Below are 14,934 nucleotides of genomic sequence, written 5' to 3' on the forward strand. Positions count from 1 at the left end.
AGCTCACCAATTCCAAAGGGTATCAGGGTTGAGAATCATTGTCTTAAACCATGTTGACCATCTTGGCACTGTGCCATTAATGTTGACTGAGTGACATTAAGATCAGGGCCTTAAGCACCTCCTTGTAAATCTGCTTTTTACATTCTAGCATATTCCTTCAGGCCACCAGCCTCTTTTGAATTTCAGTGCTGTTATTCACTCTCTCATGACCTGTCTTTTACCAAGCACTTTGTCTAAAATGAAATCTCTGTCATTTCATGAAACTGTTTTGTTTATCATCAAGGTGTAGCTTTGGGTCAATGGTAAAATCCTAAAGAATTTACGTTTGGTGAAATAGGTATTTTTAACATGTGTTTTTCTTTTGAAGTGGATTTGTCTCCCCGTTGAGAGGGTTCTTTCTACAAACCAGGCTGATAAGATGGATCTATGCCTGGAAATCCCTGTTTTGCTGACCAAAAACTTGCCTTTTAGTCAGTAAGTATAGCCATTTTGGCAAGAGCCCATTGCTGCTTTGGAACTGGCCTTGTAGTCTCAGTTGCAGAAAAGCTCTTTGTGCCAATCAAGTTACTTCTAATGTAGTTGTCAAGTCAAGATTAATGAAGCATCATTTACTGGGAAGAGTCAATAAAAGATGGAAAGATTATCATCAAATAGCATTTAGTTAGAGTTTACAGGAATGTAGTGCTGAGCAGGGGCACAGCACTAAGCCCTTCCTCTTTTCACAATAAGAATTTTCAGCAGTGGCTGGCCTGAACTGGTTTTTAAAGTAGTCCCCTGTAATCTCATTTTCACTATTTCTGTCTTACGGGGTGGAACTTTGGATCACATCCTTGCTAGATGCACGAAAAGCATCTCTCAAACATTGATACAGGGACAGACTAATTTCTCTGCTCTAATCTGGATTCCAGAGACTTTCTTGACTAGATTTTACCATTTGACTATTGTTTCTATCTTAACTGATGATCTCACTTTCGGTCTGTGCAGCAGTAACCTCTTGCCATTCTTTATCAGTGAGTAAAGGGAAACAGATGGGCTGGTTGATCCCAAAAGGTGGTAGAAACTCTGACCAAACAACTCTTGGAAAAATTTGAAAGTTAAGGTTGGTTTTTTCATACATAATCTCTTAAGCATGAAACAAACACTGATTCCTCCCTTCAAAATGTTAGTTCAATGAAGATCCTTCCTGTCAGGACCTTGGCATTCCCTTCCACTCACTGAATATTCCAACTCTCTTCCACTGAACCACTCCCAAAAGGACACTGAGGAAAATCGGCACTGTGAAGTGTGGAGGGATTACTGTGTTCTGTTATATCACATCTTGTTAAAAGGGATCAGGAGCTTGAGACGGAATGAACTGACTACCCGGGGCCCTGACTCCCAGCCAGCCAGTTCAACACCTAGAGCCACTTAAACACAGTCAGCAGACTGGGACTCAGGCACACCCAGGCACACTCTGCTCTCAGGCACAAACCTCACCTGTTAACTGGGATTTAAATCGTGTGTCTGTAGCTTAGTTTCAGCATATGGGTCTCTTTTATAACTAAGATTTATACTCCCTTTTCAGTATGTTTATCCCATATAGTATTTCATTAGGGCAGATTTTCTATCTAGTGTTTTGGAACAGAATTTTTCTGGCCCCAACACCTGCAGTCCCTGAAGCTAGGTGGCTACTGCTTTTTACTCCTCTGGTACAGTCTCGTCGGATACTGGGCTCTCCCTCCCATGGGCACAGCTACTTAGTGTATTGGTTGAGCTTTCCCTGGTACCAGCCACTTTCTTAACTGGACTCTCTTTATTATTTAACACATTTTCATCTTGGCTATACATTTAATCACAAGCAGAACTTTAAAAGATCATGCCCAGGTTATGCTCCAAACTAATTATTTAAGAATATCTGGGGTGGTACCAGGCATCAGGATTTTTTTAAGTTTCCTAGGTTCTTAGCTAAGTTGAGAATCACTCATTGCTAACACCTACCCAAATCCATTCCCCTGATCCCCACGTAGCTAGTCTCTGGATTGAGGCTGTTATACAAACTCAAACATCTCTTTACACATTCCTTGCACTGCTCCTGACCACTAACTACCACAGCATCTTGGATTCCAGATCTCCAATTTATTTGGATAGCTGACAGTTCAGAGATACATCTTGTCAGCCCTCTGGCTTCTCACTCCACTTGGTAACTGGTACTCCTCGACCTTTATCCTGCCTAAGCATCCTGACCCAACTTCCAGTTACACCAGTGTGGCTAGATTAAGGCCTGAAGGAAAAACATGTCTTCCTTAGAAGGTTCTAAAGGTACTTCAATCTGCACAAGTTTGTATGGAGACTTAGAAATATTGCTTCCCAAATGCTTTTCCAAGACTGTTGCACTTACTTATATATATTATATATATATAAGAGAGAGGGAGACACAGAATCTGAAGCAGACTCCAGGCTCAGAGCTTTTAGCACAGAGCCTGACATGGGGCTCAAACCCACAAACTGTGAGATCATCACCTGAGCTGAAGTCAGATGCTTAACCTACTGAGCCACCCAGGTGCCCCTGCATTTACTTACAAAGAGAGGGTTAGGTAAGAGCTCTAGGGACTTGGTACACTTGCAATTTTGTGTCAAATATTGTGTGAATATAAAATGAGATAATATATATGAAAATGTTTTGAAAAGTTAAAAATGACACTCAATGAAAAGTATTCCTGTGTTACTTTTATAACTAAAATGAATTTGGTGTCACTCATTTACTTAACACACATTTATTGACTGCTTATGTTGTGCAGGGCACGGAGCTGGGTATTAGTATGATCCATTATAACAGCATTAGTCTTATTTACTGAACATATTTTAATAATCTACTGTTGGAACAGAAATCTAGTAGATGTCTAGAGTTACCACCGTCTGGTTTATTTTCCTTTAGACATGACAGTTTTATATAACTCTCTTTTTTAAAATTTTTTAATGTTTATTTATTTTTGAGACAGAGAGAGAGAGAGCAGGGGAGGGGCAAAGAGAGAAGGAGACACAGAATCTGAAGCAGGCTCCAGGCTCTGAGCTGTCAGCACAGAGCCTGACATGGGGCTTGAACTCACGAACCGTGAGATCATGACCTGAGCAGAACTCGGACACTTAACCGACTGAGCCATCAGATGCCCCTATATAACTTTCAATGTTATATCAAATTTCCATTGTGCATGCTATATCAGCCCAGTAGACCCAAACTCTAGACCAAGCATTTGCATAAGTTGCTAAATGTGACACAATTGAAAACTTAAGAACAACCACATTTAAGTAAAACTTCACAGTTTAAAAAAATTAATTTAAAATTTTACTAAAATTTAATAACAAATATTTAAAATATATAAAAATTTAACTTTTATTTAGAATTTAAGACATAATGTACACAACTGACCAGTAATGCGACTTAAAAAATAAGGATAGCTTGTAATATTTGTGCAACTGGGTAATATTTCAAGTAAGAAAATTCTTCAGAAAATGCTGAAACACACAGAGTATGATTAGATAGATATCTTTTATATCTGATTTTCTTTTCAGAACCATGAAAATTCTAAAAGCGAAGCAAAATGTAAAATAAAAAGAAATATTTTACCTGATGGATCAAAGTCTGGAAAATAATCTGGGCAGTATTGATGGGACAGTACTCCAGCCGGTGTATCATCCCAGCACAGCCATCCATCCCAGGTACGGTTGCAATACGGACCTGATTATTCAGAAAGAAATTAACACTGTATTTGGAAAAAGTTGCAGAATCATCAGCAGGGATTTGACAGTGTTAAACAGGATCTATCTATTTAATAGATGGTTATTTTGGAGCTCTGGACATGCATATGCAAATATTAAAAAGAACAGCAACAGCAACAAAATAAAGATATTAACTTTTCCAACTCTTAATAGAGTTTACATTTTTAGAGGGTTTTCTCCATTTGCTCCTCAAAAGACATACATGTCATCTGTATGGAATCTTTCCTCTAAAATCTTTCCTTGAAAATGTCTCCAGAAATGCTGCAAAGAAATCTTGTGAAAGGTATATGCAGTATCACCCCTGGAATCAGAGGCTTACCTTGAAAAAACTATATGTTTTTGTAACATATGGATCCTACTAGCCATTAACCTTCAAAGGGGTTGCCTTGAATAGTTCTATTCTTAATCTAAGGGTTTAAAATTCAATTGTTCAAAATTCCTGTGGGAGATGCATTTGTACACAGATAACAGGTCACACAGAAATCTAGTCTTATTATTTTAGAATCACACTTTGTTAGTAGCTAAAATAATGCTCAGTTCGAGTAGTTTATGTATTTATCAGCATTGGGTCTTAGTGGTGTCTCACTGCTTTCAAAATTTAATCTACCCTAAAATGTGAAGATTGACCTCTATAAAGCTATTCAAAAGAATAAGCCTCAGGCTTTGAAGGCAGTCCAAGAACAAAAAAAAAGGAAGGAAGGAGGAAAAAAGGAATGAAGGAAAGAAAGAAAAGGAAGGAAAAGCAAAAAGAAAAAGAAAAAAACAGAAAAAAAGAAAAGAAATCTTAAAAGAATGATCATAGCACAAAAGTTCAGCTTCCCAAAATGATTAAGACTGAAGTGAATGAAGGAGTCTGCTCTCGCTTGGTCTCTGAAAATAAATGTTGTGTTTCTATTGTTTCACTTGCTTCAGAAGAAATGATTTCTTCTTTGGGCAGAGTTGCATCTAATGACTTTTCAGTTTCTTAAAAAACACTGAAACTACTGGAGACCGAAGAAGAACATGTATCTATCTTTCTACTGTCTTGAGTTCTGTTTAAAAGAAATATTCTAAAAACAGGAAGTAGAAATTAAATAGAAATTTAACTATTTAAAGGCAAACATGTGTAGTAATAGAATATAGTTAACTGATATTCCCCCTCACCCCCAACACACACACCAAGCGGTGTTATCTTAGAATATACAAGGGTGTACAAGATCTTGTTGGGTCTTTTCAAATGTTTTAGGGGACAGGGAAGAGAACTGAAATGGATGTAGTAATGCTTGGCCATCACATAGCCCTCTATGGCTAAGAGAATAGGCTTGGCCCTGAAAATATTTGAACAGTCACATAGAGCATTCTAGAGAAGGTGACAGATAAACAATGCCTGCCTAGGAGATAGCTTTTTTCTAATTTCTCTGGGAACTGGGGCTAGAAAAGGAGAAGGAATAGCACTAGTTGCCAACGAATTGACAGTTAAGGGAAGATACTGCCTAATTAACCCAAAACAAGACAGGATTTTGACAGGATTCACCTGAGGCAAATTCTCTGCCCACCATTTTCCCATTCCCTTCCTATCATTTTCCAATTCTTCTCCCTCACTTCGTCCTGCATTGTTCCTCCTTGCTAGGTGTGAATACTGAGTTATTGTAGCAATTTTGTCATAAGTGTAGATGTTAGCCCAAAACCAGTTGGGTGGACTTGAGCAAAGAAAGTAGGCATGTGTCCAGCATGAAATATACAAGCATACCATAGTTTGAAAACCACCGTTAAAACTGCTGGCATATTAAAACTAGTCAACACATATTTACCCACTGAAGCAAAAAACCTTTAATGTTGTTTGAAACATATTTGCATACATCTTTCTTCTTACCTTCTCCTTGGTATGGGGGTAACTGCTGCATGCGGTCATAGCATTTGTACTGCGCATCCGTCATTTTCTTACGTCCTAGGACGTAGAGAAATGGCTCGGACTTCATATTTGGAGGATAGGTGTCATTTGAAGTGGCAGGAAGAATTGGGGTTGGGTGCTGTATTAAAAAGAAAAATCAGTCACTTATAGAGAGCAGGAACCGGTGTATACAGAAATAAATGAGACAGTCAAAAAGTTTGAAAACATTTTCCTTCCACGAGCAACAATTATATATGGTCTCCAAGTGGAATATTTTTCCTCATAACTGAAAAGTGTATTTATATTTCATCTACAAATTCTACCTACAGATTTCATATATGCATTCTTTCCATTCACTACTGAAAATGTATAGCCCCCACTCAAACTCATGCACCTCTTTATCATATAAGATTGTTTTAATTTTGTTATCACTGTTAAGTTTAGAGATAAACAAAACAAATAACCTGATTTCCAAAAAATACCAATATTAAATCAACTTTGCCTTCTTTGGAACTTCTAATAATCATGAATCATGTTATTAAAAATAGATATATTAGTGCAATAAGTAAACTTTTATATTAGATTCTTTCAGCTGATTTTTATTTGTGCTTAGATTATGTGCACTGCCAAAAATTCACTCCAGGTAGTCACAGAACAAACAAAATCTGTTCTTCTGAGATACTCTGCATTGGATAATTGGCTTTAATATCTTTAAATAGGCTTCTTCAGCAGGTGACCTACACAGGATAATTTATTTTCACTGCTGGAAATCAGTGCAAATCTTAAATATTTCTCTTAGTGCTTCTGCACTTTTGGTACAGGCTGTCACTGGTCATGATCACAGACTGACAAATCATCCTAAGTCATGTTTATATAGATTTCAATTTCTTTTGTGGCCATGATGTTTTTGGTGGTGCTTGAATCTGTGATTCTATACCCATGTTCTGCATAGAGACTTGTTCAGAGAAGACTGCAAGCTCCAGCCTGCACTGGCTTTTTCTTCTTCTGAAGTTAGGACATTGCTCTCTTTCTATCACACCTGTTAAACACATTTTTTTATTTGGCCTTATTCTGTCTAAATTATTCTAAGATTGAAGTTTCCCCAACTGTATTCATGCCAGAAACAGTGTTGCATACTTTTCTCTATTCCTCACAGTCTCTAAAACAAACTCATTTTTATTAAGTTGACCTGTATACCTCAGGCTACTCGGAGTGTAACCACACTGTTTCCCAGTGTATGTCATTGTGTGGATGCGGCATGCTTTCCTATCAGATAGCATGTCACTAGATGCTAAATTGTACAATGGATAATACAATAAAAATTCAGAGTGTACAGAGGGCATGGTGCAAGAATAGTCAGTTACCATTACAGATACAAGGTAGAATTTCAACTGGACTTTGAGTATATGCAGTGTCTACATAGGCAGAGAGGAGAGGGAAGGCTTTCTGAATGAAGGGAAAGGAATGTGTATAGGTCCCAAAGGTAGGAAATGGCACGTATGAGACACAGTAAGGAAACCATTGTTCCTGGAGAGAAGCATATTTGGGGGTTAGTAAGAAATGGAATCAAGGAAAATAAGATAATATAGAGCCCTGAGAAAACAAATACAAAATGCCTAGTGCAATGAAAGGCTCAATACGTTTTAGCTAATATCATTAAAACATGACAATAAATTAAAGATGTACTGTAGGCTTTTGACCAGTGAAGTTTGTGAAAGGAAAATGTTAGTAAAATTCATGTGGTGGGCATCAGATGTTCACAGATCAGAGCTGGGGAGGGAGCCAGGAAGCTGAAGGCATGGACTAGAGCACTGCGTGAGGGAACAGGGAAGCACAACCCTCAGCACTTTCTCAGATAATAAAAACATATATTTGAATATAAGGACCGGAGAACAGTAATAGTCAAATAGCTCAGGTATTTTAACCTACATAATGGACAAGAATGGGAATACCTGAGAAGGGAGAAGTTACTAGGGGGAAGAATGTAAGTTCTCTTTTGTTCTTGTTTTGAAGGTGCCAGCAAGGCATCTGAGTAGAAATTGCTTGCAAACAGAAGAGGGTGAATACTTTTTACATACTGTGATAACTCTAGATGGACACTTACTGTTGGTATAGTTGATACTACTTTTTAAATATTAGGATTGTTTCTAATTTTAATGCTTCTTGAATGTATGACAGAAAAAAAAGAGACATTAATGAACTCACAGAAATTATTTCAAATGTACAAATCCTTTACCAACATAGTTGAACACCATTCTGTTGTCATATGATCCTTCCCTACTGGTTTTAAGATCAACCAATCAGCAAATAGTCATTGAACTTTATCAGCCAAGCATTATGATAGTGCTGAGTAAAATAAACATAGATCCTGCCCTCATGGAGCTTACAGTCTAGCAAGAAAGATCAACATAAAATATTTCCTGACACCAGGAACTGTGAAATGTAAAGAATCATTAATAATTGAATGCTCAGTATTCCTTCAGGAATTGGAATGTGGTTTGGGAGTAAAAAATACATATTTTTAATAGATTTCACGTTAAAGGCTTCATTGTAGATTATACTAGCCTACATTTGTATGAATGCATGTGGCTGTGTGTGTTTTAACAATCTGACTAAAGATCACATAACCATGGTCTTTAATAGATCATTGTATCTCCACAATAAGAGATATCAATTATAGGTTAACCTTATGCATCTATTTTAGATTCTTTGTAGCTCTATTCTTAGAATCTTTAATTGATGTGAGAATTGTCATTTGATATATTATTTATTTATGGGTAATTTTCTCACCATATTCAAATGAAATTAGAAGCTGGAATGTGATGTCCGATATAAATATTTTCTGTCATTTATACTAGATGTTTTAGATGTTAGGGAGAATCCTGTTTAAGTTTGGCATTCTTTCCAAAAGTAACATTCTGAATTCTATCTTTAATGGACTGGGCAACCAATTAATAAATGTTCCTGCACTAGTTGGAAATTCTTGTAAGCCATGGGGAGTCATTATGTGCAAGGATACCAAGAGGAAAGCCTGGTACTTGTGTTTTCAATTACAGCATGATTTGTTTTAATGAAGTTTTAACATCTATAACAGTGTAGATATGACCATCTGAAAGAGCATGTGTATTTCATGTAGATGATAGGAGCATCAATCTTACCATTCTTGCAATATTGAAACAAACTCCAGTGAACTTGGTTTGGAGCCTGGTTCCATAGAGATTGTTTCAACACTGAAGGAATGAGAAATTAGAACTTCTGTCATAGATGAGACATAGTAATCTGAGTCCACTCCTTGTCTGGTTGGTGTGTGAGCAATGACTATAGAATGTTTGCAGTGGTAACTGAATGCTTCAGTGACTTTCTTCTGAAAATAACATATATTTGAGGCATTCTGTCATATATGTATATATAACGGATATGAAGATATAGACAGATAACGATTATATATATAATTCTAATAATGGAATTACTACTGCTTAAAAATAATACATATACAAACTTCATAAAGCTCATGAACATAGAAAGGTTTTGCTGGTGATTTTGTACCAATAAAAGTGGCTAGTGAGGTGGCATAATTTTCAGCAATATAGAGACAAAAAAGAAGCAGTAGTGATTAGATAAGACTACCAAGCAATGTGAAACACTTAAAAATATTTTAGTTATCATAAGTATTATGTTTATATTATACATTTTGGCACATAAATATTTTATGCTCAAATGAAGATAGAGATGAGATATTAAGGGCACATTGATGTTCTGGATAAGGATTCATGTTCAAAGTTTTTCATACAAGCCATCTTATATGATTCTCCCAAAGCAAAACAAAAAACAACCTCTTAATTGTTGTCCTATGCAGCAGTTTAGCCGCCGTATATGTGATGTCACTCCTAAAGGTTCAAGTAAATGGCGCCACACATACGACCACCAAGCTGCCACCAATACCTGCAGTCCGTAGCTGAAACACCGTTGTTCTTTCAGTTAATAAATACTTTGCTTCCCCCATGCCAGTTACTGTTCTAGGTACTGGAGATTCAGCAGTGAACAAGACTGGCAAGGTCCCTGTCCCCATGGGGCTCACATTCTAGGAGGTTTGGTGCACACTAATCATGGAGTCCAGTGGAAAGCAATCTGGTTTGAGTGGACATGTACTCAAGCAATTCCTACTTTGATGTAAGACAATCTTCCTACTTCTTGGTTTCTAGAAGCACAGAGACAAAACAATTACAGGACCATTCTGTGTAGAGCTTTAAGAAATGGTGCATCACTGCAGTGGTTCAAACGTAATGAATATGGGAACTCATGCTACAGTGCTGAAGGGAGAGATTCCTATTGATTGCCACAGACAGAATTTGTCTAAAAGGAACATGATTCCAGAATCCACAACTTGATATAACGAGCAGGATTTTGACATCACCATCCTTAATACTGACAATGTACATGTTGGAATTGTTTGTAGTTTTCAGTTACTTATACTTTTCAAAATAATAAAGGATAAAACAGAGCTTTGTAAAGTGTTAACCTGGTTCTTCCAGGTAGGATCAGATGGTTGGTACCTATGTTTTTTCTACTTAAGCATTATTTAAACAACAAAACTGTTCCATAATGATAAATGCCAAGCAAATAGGGGAATACAGATCAGTTACCAACAACGAATGCTTCTCAGAAGAATCTAGTTTTTCTATGTCTTCATCATTGTTGCTATAATTATCATCATCACTACCTTTTTTTTTTTTTTAGAACTCACTATGTGCCAAGCACTATTCTAAGCCAATTGCACTATTACAGATAAGGGAGAGGAAATGAGTAGGTGGTTTTGATTGATGTAAATTGAGGCTCATGAAATGTGGTGACCCAAACTGATACTTTAAAGACCATTTAGAAATCAGGTTGGTAGAATTCAACAAATATACTGGCAGTGATTTTTCACAATAATGTATAAAAAAGTAATATTTTATAGTAATTAAAATCAGTACTACTTTTTAAAATAATTTACTTTTCTTGAAGGAGTATCAGTGTGGAACACAATGTGTGTTTTAGAAGGAAACTCACATATCAAAACTTTTTTTTATGGAAGAATCCTCCAAATCAAATATATGATCCAAATACAAGACAGAGAAGCAAATTTCTGTTTATCACAGGAAAGAGAGCACAAAGCCACTTAAGTGCCCTGTACAGTATGTTCACTAGTAAAGAGATGCCCACAAACCATAAAATATTTCTGCCCATGGCTCAAATATATGAAATTATTTTAATCTTTGAATTTTGTAAAAATTTTGAATAGAATTGATCTACTTTAGTTTTTTAGCACACCACAAATTATCTGTAGTCTTTATAATAGAAAAGGTGGAAACACTCAAACTGTCTTATATCTAGTTAAAGTTACTTTAGTTTTTCTTCTGTCAATGTTTAATATAATTATATGCTTTATAAAATAAAATTATTTAGAGATATTTACAAACAACTGATCACATAGGATTTAATTTAAGCTATAAAAATAACAATATCAATCACAAATAGAATATACCAATATTTCTGTAGCTATAGAATCTCATATAAAGCTTGAGCATTTACAGACAAAATAAAATGTGCTAATAATTTCTACAATATTCTTGTTCCAGTGTTTTTATTATATTTACAATGGCATGAAGTTACCTGCATTTCCAAATACCAGATTACTTTTAGCAAATTATGTTGTATCTTATCTAAAGATTATAACATGATACTTTTACATAATAAAATAGACTATACTTAATATCCAAGTAGATGCAAAAGGACTACATTGACAATCATACCCATAAACCACTTATTTGATGTATAACATTACAAAATAAAAATTTCCTTAAAAATAAGATTTATGTTTATGGAATATTAGTGATATTTTTCCCTGAATAATGTTAAGAGAAACAGTTTATACAAACTTGTAAGCCCATGACGACACATTAATTAACAATGTAAATCCTGGAACCCTGGACTAGTTTTGTTTGCCTGAGTATAATAGGATCAGTTATTGACTGAATTTTATTGCCAGGTATAATTCATTGGCCAGGATAAGGATCAATACAACTCCCAATTTGTTTATGTAAAATTTACTCATCTCTCTTTCATGTGCTATGGAAGTTGATGTGGTGGGGAGTTAACAAAGTTAACACAAATAAATAGGCAGGCACTGGTAGTATTTTCTAAGATAATTGCATTCCTGACTACTTGCTAACCATTTAGGAAAAAAACAATATAAAATTACAGAAATTGGGCATGATTTACAAGGCTAGAGAAAGAGTTATGGAATGACATTGGTATGTTAAGACCTAAGATTCTTAGTTTTTTTAAAAAAATTTTTTTATGAGAAATGCATTTAAAATCAATAGCCAGACTGAAAGAGTTCAGATGTTTGAAAAAGACAGAAGCCTAGAAACTGGTTCAGATCCACATGTCTAAGATGAAAAACATTTTATCGAAGGACATTATTAGACTTCGATGTTAATTTCCAAGATAATGTGGAGATGTCTCAAGTTAACGCTAAATTTTTATAAACAAAGCTCACATTTTTCAGTGAACTATAACACAAATCTAAATTGTGGAAGTTGGGGGGGGGGATCTGTTAACAAAGTATCAAGGAAATGATAGTTTTGGCTTGTGGAATGTAGTTTTGGCAAGACCTCTCCCTGTGTGACCGTCTACTCAATCACATGCTCTGTGTCAGCATTCTTGATTAACGTGGCTTAAATAATGTTTTACTTACATTTAGGAAGATGAAGAGTACCAAGCACCGGCGGGTCAGTGTGAACTTCATTTTTGGTTTTTGAAGATGATCTTCTAAGTCCTAGAAAAATATAAAAGTAACAAAGACATTTACATTAATATAGGTTTAATACTGACTACAGTCAATTTCTTTTTCTTGTCTTTCAGTTTGACTTGGAGAGGATCATGTCCCAAGACATTCTAAATAAATTCATGTAAGTAAACAATATGCTTGTGATGCAAATGCAGTTGCATGTTCTATTGCCCTTCCTTTCAGCCAGGAAGGACTGGTGTCTGGTTGTTGTCTAAAGTCCTCCTATTAAGAAATTCCAGAGCCACCTTTACATATCAGGATCAAAATATAGGATTCAGAGAAATCAAGAGCAATCAATGTGGGCTTCAGCTAACATGTGGTGTCAGTAGAACTGTTGAAAATTTCAATGGAAATGTCCAGAAAGAAATCACTTGATTAGACATGAACAAATACAATCAATGATTTGTAAAGGATCACCTAGGTAATTTAAGGCAACTTTTATTTAAGCAGTCTTATTTAGAGCCTTGAGTATTTTCCTTTCCTACAGAATTTTCTACAAGCTTCAAGTTGCTATTAAGAATAAATTTCTTCAATAGCAAGGATAGAATATGTCAAAATATTTTTCTTTCCTACAAAATTTTCTAGAAGCTTCAAGTCGCTATTAAAAATAAATTTCTTCCACAGCAAGGATTGAGTATGTCACCTAACAGCTCACCATTCCTACCCAAAAGCATGTAATCGTCAGAAACATGCTGCTGTCACAAATATCAGTTTTTCATGACTGCAGATAATTTTACACAAGGAAAGATAATAAAAGAGCAAAAAAGTATATATGTATATTTTTTCATCAGTGGGATTTGCGTGAAAACTGTATTTCACCTAGGGGTGAGTGGCTATGATCACATCATATATCTTACACTTACATATTCTGCTAGGTATGTTAGTATCTGCACTGTCTACCTAATACACTTGCTCCCCAAAGAGCAAAAGTTGTATTCCATTTACATATCAGTACTACAGGAAACTGAGAATGTAAAGTATAATTTTCAAGTGTCATCCTATATGCGGATTATTATTTATGGCTTGTGGTTTACCTCAAGTCCACTAGTAAATTAAAAACACACATGGGTGAGCTGGATGAGACATGGTCCCATTACAAGAAACTGAGCATTGGGGTGTCTGTGCAATACACTAGGTATGAATGATACAAGACGTGTGCTAACACAACTATAACATAAAATGGGTAAAATGATCAAAAAATGGTACAAATACAGAGCTTCATAAAAGGGAGAGCTTCTGAATAGGGGAACCAGGGCAGGATTTGTATTTTGACTGAATAGGATTTTGAAAAGCAAGACCTATAGGCAGTGAAAGCAGATGAAAACAAGATATGAAGATAGGCAAATTTAGGGGTAGCTGAAGAATAAGGAATCCAATAGTTTAATTTAGCTGGAGCTTAGAGCTCCTCAGGAAGTGAAAATACAGCTAGAAAATTAGGGTCTGAGTCCCTAGGAAACTTATTACCCAAACCATCCTTTCGGCACTTTATATGCCAGCTATACGTTTTCATCTAGGTATATACATAACCTGACAACCTTGCCTGATGCTAAACCCCTTTCAGATAAGAATTACGTTTTAGCTATCTTTATCTCTCACACTTCACATAATCACTTACACATGATTATTATTATTATTGATTATGATGGGGGTTAGTGGTCCAATGAATCAAAGGAAGCATAGAACTCTGTGATTTTTAAAAACTGCATCTTCTCTACATGACCACATTAACAAATCTGAATACTGTATATCATTTTCCCTCTCCAATTCCTTGCATTCCCATGTCAGTGACTTGCATAATTATCCATGAATTGTCCAAAGGAGAAACCCAAATCATCCTTGATTCTGCGCACTTCCTCGTACCCAACATCTAGTCTCCAGGACTCCAATTCTATCTGTGTTTGGTATCTTTTCAGACATGTCCACCCTTCTCCACTGCCTTAGTACAGGACTCTGTCTTTCTCATCAGGACCCCAAAACAGCCTCAGGATGTTTCCCTACTTTAAGTCTTGATCTCTCCAACCCATTGTCTATATTAAAATGAGTGTAATTGTATCTTCTTTCAGTGATTCCCTACAAACTTTAAGTAAACGAATAAAACCCTCAACTAGGACTAGAATATAGGGCCCTATTATAGCAAGAAGCACCAATATGATTGTGCTGAGAAATAAAGAAGAAGAAACTAAAGTTGTCTCCCAGATTGCTAGCTTGGATACAAAGTTAGATAATGAAGAAATTCAGGAAGGGGAAGTAGGTGAAAGAAAAAGAACTTTTGATTTGTATTATCCTTTAATTAAAAATATTACTACCAGAATCTTGGATGAGTCTTATTTCCTGGGCTGAAAGGCAGGACTTTTGAAATGTACTGTGTGTACTCATGAAATTAACGCAGCTTTGCTTAACTAGATCCTGCTTTTTTTTTTTAAGAAGGAAATCATAGACATACATTGATTTTTTAAAGTCTGCTATTAATGGTAAC

At 35.8% G+C, this 14,934-nt stretch overlaps 1 protein-coding gene across 1 annotated transcript in view; it reads right to left on the reverse strand.

The window, feature by feature from the left end:
• The window catches only part of CALCR (calcitonin receptor), a 59,429-nt gene extending 47,013 nt beyond the window's left edge, over positions 1 to 12,416 (reverse strand). The window contains exons 1-3 of the mRNA XM_047097332.1: positions 12,366 to 12,416; positions 5,609 to 5,765; positions 3,605 to 3,715 (exon numbers count right to left, since the gene is read on the reverse strand). Of these exons, the coding sequence (XP_046953288.1) occupies positions 3,605 to 3,715; positions 5,609 to 5,765; positions 12,366 to 12,416 (319 nt within the window). The remainder of the gene's footprint in view (positions 1 to 3,604; positions 3,716 to 5,608; positions 5,766 to 12,365) is intronic.
• Between the last annotated feature and the right edge of the window lie 2,518 nt (positions 12,417 to 14,934).

The sequence above is a fragment of the Lynx rufus genome, unplaced genomic scaffold (assembly GCF_022079265.1).
Source record: "Lynx rufus isolate CCGP_SWC_20201006 ecotype Redwood Valley unplaced genomic scaffold, mLynRuf1.p SCAF_4, whole genome shotgun sequence".
NCBI lineage: Eukaryota > Metazoa > Chordata > Mammalia > Carnivora > Felidae > Lynx > Lynx rufus.